The sequence below is a fragment of the Nothoprocta perdicaria genome, unplaced genomic scaffold (assembly GCF_003342845.1).
Source record: "Nothoprocta perdicaria isolate Ctin4 unplaced genomic scaffold, notPer1 scaffold_413, whole genome shotgun sequence".
NCBI lineage: Eukaryota > Metazoa > Chordata > Aves > Tinamiformes > Tinamidae > Nothoprocta > Nothoprocta perdicaria.
This window is the reverse complement of record NW_020455659.1, coordinates 49,117-56,739: the sequence shown is the minus strand read 5'-3', so window position 1 is coordinate 56,739 and position 7,623 is coordinate 49,117. Positions and strand designations below refer to the sequence as shown.

At 65.7% G+C, this 7,623-nt stretch overlaps 2 protein-coding genes across 2 annotated transcripts; one reads left to right on the top strand and one right to left on the bottom strand.

Annotated features, from left to right (window-relative positions):
- Nucleotides 1-336: 336 nt before the first annotated feature.
- Nucleotides 337-1,710, bottom strand: PBDC1 (polysaccharide biosynthesis domain containing 1). Its single transcript, XM_026045884.1, has 6 exons — nt 1,687-1,710; nt 1,534-1,599; nt 1,429-1,488; nt 1,208-1,348; nt 1,023-1,134; nt 337-894 (listed from the first exon to the last, which is right to left on the bottom strand). The coding sequence occupies exons 1-6, from the start codon at nt 1,708-1,710 to the stop codon at nt 773-775; spliced, it is 525 nt and encodes a 174-aa protein (XP_025901669.1). The 3' UTR covers nt 337-772.
- Nucleotides 1,711-2,759: 1,049 nt separating this feature from the next.
- Nucleotides 2,760-6,051, top strand: LOC112952924. Its single transcript, XM_026045882.1, is given in 7 exon segments — nt 2,760-2,817; nt 2,927-3,012; nt 4,192-4,215; nt 4,582-4,771; nt 4,774-4,794; nt 5,537-5,631; nt 5,692-6,051. Coding segments are annotated over 7 exon segments (789 nt in total). The 3' UTR covers nt 6,007-6,051.
- Nucleotides 6,052-7,623: the final 1,572 nt, after the last annotated feature.

The window sequence follows — 7,623 nt, the reverse complement described above, 5'->3', positions numbered from 1 at the left end:
CTAAGTCACCATAATCAATGTTTTGGATATAAAATTTACTCGCAGAGGAAAGCGGAGCGGGGAGGGAAACCCATTTGCCTTGTACTTTTTCCACTATTGTTGCTGCTAGTCGTGTGCATTCTCTAGCTCAGCTCTACCCTCCAGCCACTCAGTCCTTAGGGTTTCAGTTTCTCTCCCCAGGTGCCACCTCCTCTTTATTTTATTTTATTTTTATTTCGTCCTTGTCCTTTCCTCTGGCGATTGTGTGTGTTGGGTCCTTTTTTTCGCGTGAGCAGATTGCTGGTTGACTTGTAAGGGTGTTTGCTGCATACAGTGTAAGCATCGTGACTGCAAATAAACTTCAATGGTTTCTACTGAGCCGTGTCCATCTGGGCCTCGCCTGTACTCGGCACGTGGACCCTTTACCCCACGCTTTCTTTTAACTGTCTTGGGGCTATTAACTCTTGGGGCACAAAGGATTTTTTCAGAGGTTTATTTACAACCTGCGACCGGAGCCTGAGCTCTGAGGATGCGCGTTCAGGCCTGGGGGAGCCTCTGCCGGGGGCTGCAAGGGTCTCCCCTGCGGGGGTCTCGACTTGTGCAGCCACAGAGCGCTGGCCTCGAGCGCTGCCCCGTCCTCACGTGGAGCCCCGGGCCCGAGCGCTGCCCCAGCCTTATGTGGAGCCCTGGGACCCGAGCGCTGCCCTGTCCTCACGTGGACGTGGAGCCCCCGGGACCCGAGCGCTGTCCCGGCCTCACGTGGAGCCCCCGGGGCCCGAGCGCGGCCCCGGCCTCACGCAGACTCTCCTCCCACTGCTTCAGTCGCTGCTGCTTTGCCGGTGCGGTTGTAGACCACGTCATTACAGCCCTCTCTGTTCCGGGCTATTTCAATGGCGAAAAACTGGATTCTGGTGACTGGAAAAGAGGGGAAACGAAAGGTTTAGAGGCAGGTCGCGGTTGAAGCGGGCTCYGGGTCCCTCCGGCCTCGTCCCAACTACCACCCCCCTTCCCCGCGCGTCCCTTGGCGCCCGCGCGGCGCGCACCGAGGATGCTGTTCTCCTCGGTGTAGCCGTGGCGGCAGTCGAGGCGCAGCAGCGTGCCGAAGTTGAAGTCCTCCACGAGGCCCTCGAACTGCAGGCAGAACGGGCGCCACTTCTGCGGAGCGCGGCGCTGGCGCCGGTGTCACCACCGAGGCCGCCGGCCGCCCCCCCGGACCCCCCCACCTCACCGCTTTGGCCGCCTCCGACTTGAGCTCCTCGGGGTCGAGGCGGTCGACGCGGAGGCCGCCGAAGAGGCGGCGGAAGTCGCCGTAGATGCGCTCGTCGAGGCGCGTGAGGCGCAGCCGCGACGGCTCCACGGACGAGATGAGCTGCGGGCGCGGCGCCGGTGGCACCGGGCCCGCGATCCCCCCCCCGCCCCGGCTCCCCGGCTCCCCGCCCCGGCACTCACGTTGTAGTAGACCTCGGCGTGCTGGGCGGCGCGCGCGGCCCACAGCGCCTCCACGCCGGGCTGCGGGCACACGGCGCGGCCCGTCACGGCGCGCGCCGTACTCACGTCGTTGCCGTACGCCTCGGCCGGCAGCGAGAGGGCGCGCGCGGCCGCCGCGGCCTCGCCGGGTCCCTGCGGGGCAGAGCGGGCGGTCGGAACGGCGCGGGGGGGTGAGGGGGGGGCAGGGCCGCCCCCGCTCCCGCCGCCACGGGGCCTCACCAGCGCGCCCAAGGGCGCCGCCATGATGCTTCCGCCCGCCGTACACACACGCCCGCCGCGCGCATGCGCCGCCGCCGCGAGGGGGCGGAGGGCGCGAAGGGGCGGGGCCAAGAAGGGTGTGGCGCGTGTGGGCGGGGTCTGGCGGGGCGGGGCGCGGCGGCGGCTGGCGGGAGCTGGTGGCGCTCGCGGGGCGGGGGCGACCAGCGAGGCAGGGGTGGCACCAGAGTGGCACTCAGCGGCGCGCGGTGACACCCGGCACGGTGCCTGCGCGTGGCGGCACTCGTGGCACCTCGATTGTAGCGCACGGTGACACCCGGCACGGTGCCTGCGCATGGCGGGAGCTGGTGGCACCCGGCAGGCTGTGGTGGCACCTGGATTGTAGCGCACGGTGACACCCAGCACGWCTGCCTGTGCGTGGTGGCGCTGGTGGCACGTGGCAGGCTGTGGTGGCACCTGGATTGCAGCACATGGTGACACCCGGCACGGGTGCCTGCGCGTGGCGGCACTGGTGGCACCTSGATTGTAGCGCACGGTGACACCCAGCACAGGTGCCTGCGCATGGTGGCATTGGTGGCACCCAGCAGGCTGTGGTGGCACCTGGATTGCAGCACATGGTGGCACCCAGCACAACTGCCTGTGCGTGGTGGCGCTGGTGGCACGTGGCAGGCTGTGGTGGCACCTGGATTGCAGCACATGGTGACACCCAGCACAGGTGCCTGCACGTGGCAGCACTGGTGGCACCCAGCAGGCCGTGGTGGCACCTGGATTGCAGCACATGGTGACACCCGACAGAGCGCAGGGGCACCCAGCTGACATGGTCGCTGCGGGTGGCACCTGGCAGGGGTGGCCACGCACGGTGGCACTGCCAGGACGGGGTAACAGTGCAGAGCAGGACCCAGCTGTGACACTAACGAGGCACTGATTGGGTGGGCAGCGGCCGTGGGGCCTCTAAAAGCCGCAGCTGGGGAGGGAGCTGCAGCTGGAGGCTCTGGGGCTGGTGCTTGGGGAGCYCCCTCTCCTTTTGGAGCCCTCCTTGCTTCCCGCTGCCATTCCCAGCCCAGGATCCCGCTGCGATGTCACTCACCAGCAGCATCGGCAGCAAGTCCGAGAGACCCGTGTCCCTCATCTGGGGTGAGCAGCCGAGCGCAGCCCCTCCGGGTGCTGCAGCAGCATCCTGGGTGCTGCCTCCTGCGCCCCTGGTCCCCGTGCAGGCTCCGCCTGAGGTGCCCTGTGTCCGCAGGCTGTGAGCTGAGCGGTGCCAGGGCATCCTACACCTTCCAGGTGCCCGACGCGTGGCGGTGCGAGCAGCAGCTGGCCCTGCGCACRGTAGGATCTGCCCTGTGCCCTGCCATAGGGTTGCCCAGGGGTGCTGGGCAGGGGTGCTCCTCCGGGATTGCTCCTTGCGGAGTTTGGAGGCGGGAGCAAGGTGCTGCTCCYGGCTCCCCATTCCATGAATCGGGCAGGCTGGGAAGGGCCGGGGCGCTCGGGTGCGCCGGGCTGAGCCGGGGCCTCGCTCTCCGGCAGGGCCGCGCGGACAGGAGGGCCGTGCCGAGGAAGTAGCGCCCAGCGCAGCGGGATGCAGGTGAGGGGGACGCGTGGCCTGGGGCGGCCCCAGCGCCTTCGTGCTCCGCACCCTCCTCCCAAGGCCTTTCCTTCCCTTCCAGAGCGGCGGGAGGAGCTCACGGCCACTGTTGTCCTTTAGGGTCACGGAAGAGACCCCCTCTTTGGYGCTGTCCCCCAATAAAGGCTCTGCTGTGCACCTCCAGCCCCTCCTGTTGTGGGGGAAAGGAGGCACTTGGAGGGAATCCTGCCCTCGCTCCAGCACTTCCCGGCTGCAATTCCCGGCTGCAGTTCCCTGCAGAGGCAGGGGGCAGCAGGGACGGGTGCTGCGGGTGGGCGCTGCAACCAGCGCAGCTCCCGGAGCATCCTCGGCCAGCAGGACCCCGCGGCATCCCCGGAGCATCCCGCTGCTCCCGGCTCCATGCAGTGTCCTCCCGTGGGTGACGAGTGCCGCCCAGCTTGGGGACAATGGGGGATTAGGGAGCAGCAGGGGCCCGTTAGAGCCCCTTGCCCTACGGAGCGGTGCAACGGTGGCACTGAGCGGGGAGCAGCCGGGAGCTTTGGCTGCGCAACTGGCCTGGGAGGTGAGAAAGCAGCCAGGGAGGGTTAAACTGGGGCAGTAGCAGCGAATCTGCCCCCAGCTTTGGGCTACCTGCCCCGGGCAGGGGCACCTGGGGCTGCTCTGGTGCTTTCCCCTGCTCTGCGTCACCTCCCCTGCCCGGGGAAACTGAGGCAGCGGTGCCTCGGCAAGGGGAGGGTCGCCAGCACCGGGGATGCCTGGAGCTTGGCCCGAGCCCCCGTGCCGCTGCTTTTTGGGGCGCTTTGGAAAAGCAGCCGCTGTTAAAACGTGCTGCTCCACACCAGCACCCTCGGCGGCAGCACCTGAATGGAACGGCCACCCCACYGCCGCATTCGGAACCCTTTTTTCTCCTCTTTTCCCCCAAGGTAAATGCCTTTATCCCTTTGCAAGTGAGAAGGGAAGGGAGCTGGATGGAGCGGGCGCTCCGGCTGTCCCGGGCTCTGCAGCGGGGAAGGAGGCCCCGCGATGCCCTAAGGGACACGAGGCGGCCCATTCCCATGGGCAGTGATATTCCCACCCGTAGCCAACTGCGCTCCGAACCAGGCAGCTGCAGAGGTGGCCGGGAGCTCGTGCCTTGTCCCTGCCAAATTCCCGCAGTCGGAAGCGCTCGGCCCCGGAGCCAGCGCCCGCTCCGGGGAGGTTGGCACCATCCTGCTTGTGGCCTAGGCTGTGCCATGGGAATCCAGCCAGGAGATGCCGGGGAGCATCCAGTCGGGAGCATCCAGTCGGGAGCATCCTGGTGCCTCCCGCTGCAGGCTGTCCCGGACAACTTCACTTTATTTTTCCCTCTGCAAACCAAGGGGGAGAATCAACCGTCTCCTAATTTTAACCAGTCCATGAGGGAGCAGGACACCGCGAGCGACCAGCTGAGCCGCAGGCGGATCCGGGAGTACCAGCTCTGCAGCCGGACCGGCGGCAAACACGTCCAGGTCACCGGCGAGCGGATCACGAGGACGGTGACAAGTTCGGTAGGGACCCGCGGGGCTGAGCGGGCTCCCGATGGCCCTGGTGGAGCCGAGCGCAACCTCGAGCTGGGGAGCAGCGTTTTCCCAGCCCGGAATGATGGTTCGGGAGCTTGGCCCGCGTTGCCCGTGGCCCTCGTGACAGTTCTCGTTGCTTAGGGACCGGGTTCAGCTCCGGTTAAAAATCGTCGTTCCAGCTCTGCCTCGAGGCGGATCGATAGGGCTCTATGTGCTGGCCTGGTGCCATTTAAAGGGCTCCCTTTTCCATCTGGATTTATTTTTATTTTTTTTTTCCCATCACTGAGAAAAAAAATCCTCCTTCCCCTATGGGGTCAGGGTGTCCTGGGCACCTCCGGATCCCTCCGCTCATCCCGTCTCACACCCCGACACAGCACAGACCCTTCCCCTGCAGCCTGCAATTGCCCCCTAAAATAACAACTCCCAAGGGAGCCAAGCAGCCCTGAACCCTGCTTTTCCAGAGCCGCCTTCCTCCCTCGCCTCGTGCAGCAGGGATTTCCCGAGTCCTTTGGCTTCATCTTCTCTCCTCGCTCAGGAACAGGGAGCAGAGATGCAGCCTGGCGGCAGCCCCTGAAATATTTATGTGCCCAGGGAGCCGAGGGAGCGAGCGCGGGGCCGGGCCGGCCGCGGGGCACCCGCCGACCTGGATGTGCCGGGCGGGAAGGGGCTGCCGCTCCCGGGCATGGGCTGCAAGGTGGGATCCCGGGCACGAGTCCCGCTGTCCCCGCAGCCACGCTCATGGTGGAGACGGGCACGTTCGTGCACATCAAGGGTGCCGAGAGCGAGCAGTACGTCTGCATGAGTAGGGGCAAGCTGGTGGGCAAGGTGGGCAAGGCTCCTGGCCCCGCTGCCGCCCTGCGCTCCCGCTCCCTCGCGCTTCCCTAGCGCATCGGCAGGAGCAAGGAGTGCATCTTCACGGAGGTGGTGCTGGAGAACAACCACACGGCCTTCCAGAGCGTGCGCCACGAGGGCTGGCACAGGGCATGGGATCCCTGTGTCCCTAGAGCCTTGGACACCCCGTGTCCCCGTGTCATGCTCCGTGGCCCCCGGAACAGGGGATGCTCCATGGTCCCTGGCCCTGGAGCTGCTCTGTGGTACCCAGCTCTGAAGATGCTGGAGCCATCCCAGGGACACCCCCAGGCTCTGCCGCCGTGCTCAGCAGCCCTCGCTGCACCCTGGACGTGTTTCCTGCACTGTTGAGGTCTGCAAGCCCTGGGCCGTGTTCCTGGCTCCATCCTGCTCCGCACGGGCTCGGCTTCCAACACCGCTCCGCTTCCCTGTCTGGACACTCATCCCTACACCTCCTGCACACTCAGCAAGTGCTTTAGCCCTGCAGTGCCCAGCAGAGTGCCAGGCTCATGGGACCCCGTGGAGAAGCAGGGCCACCACTTGTCCCTGTGGGCTCTGTTAATTATGGAGCTGGAAGCGCCTCTCCAGKGGCGCTGCTGCCAGAGGAACCCACTGCAATTTGGGGATTGCTCGTTCCTCCAGAGCCACGAACTGCGCCCCTTCCATACCCCTGTAAGTCAGTTTAGGGCCTAGACCCTTAGACCGGGGAGTTATATATAAAGAAGGGAAAGCCCTTGGGTGAATAAAAGCGATTTGTCCACAGGGCTGCACTCGCTTGCCCATCACTTCACCTGGCCCAGGGGCCGGGATCCGGCACACGGCCAGGGRCACTGGCAGCGGGGAGCAAATTATAACAGTGGGAGTTAAATGAAGCTTTAAAGCAGCGGCAAAACGCAACCCCCAGCAATTACGGGCGCACAGTGCCCTGGCACGGGTGGTCCAGGTGTGCCRACAGGAATCAGCTGCGTGCCTGGCTTAATTTTTGCCCTCTTGTTTCCTTCGGCCTCCTGGCCACAGCTCCGTGTTCCCGCAGGAATCTGCGACATTCTTTAAGCAGAGTGCTTTGAAAAAGGGCCCATTTGCTCTGCCTCCGCTGTCCCCTCCCCGATTTAACCCCGGCTTCAAAGGTAGAGGAGTTCCCTTTGTGCAACCTCTGCTTTAATTTTCCCCCATCCCTTTTTTCCCCTTCTCCTCTCCTTCCCAAGCCCTTCCTCTCTTTTCTTTCAGGGCTTTCCCCTTCCTCCCCTCTCTTTCTTCTTGCCCTCCCGGCATAGAAAGGGCTCGGAAGGGCAACTCCTTTTTAATTATGGCCAGGGAAGAAAMCCCCCACACTGGTTCATTCTTGTGTTTCGAGGTGAGACCCGGGAGGGAGGCAGGAAAGCTCCCTGTGCAGAAAGGGCACTGGAGGATGTCTCATCCCATGCCTTTTCCCAGGGTTTTTCTCCCCATTGCTGCCTTGATGGGGGGTGTCAGCGGGAGGTGATGCTGGCTGGGATGAAGGGCCGGGGGGGCAATGCCAGCTGCTCCTCCGTGCCCAGGCCCTTGCACCAACCCTGCTAGTGGTACTTGGTGCCAGGGCCACCAGTCCCAGCAGGGATGGGGACCACGAAGCCTGCTCAGATCCCTGCTCCCTCCCCAAGCCACAGGTGCCTGAGGGAGGGGACCCTGGGGACAAGCGCCGTGGGGCTGCCCCACCATCACCCCCCCAATCCAGAGCTGCAGCCCCCCGCCTCCCCGCAACGGGGCTGTTGCAGCAAAGGCCTTTGGTGGGTGGGGGGGCCGGGCCGGGCCGGGGGGGCGGCGGGCGGGAGGCGGTCGCTGTAGCAACGTGCGGGGCGGCGCAGCGAGGGATGCTCGGCGCTCGCGTGGCTCCTGCCGGGGAGGCGACACCGCCCGCCGCCCGCCGCGGCCGCCCCTGAAGGTAGGCCCTGTCCCCGTGCCCCCCGCCTCGCCCCCGGCCCCGCCGCA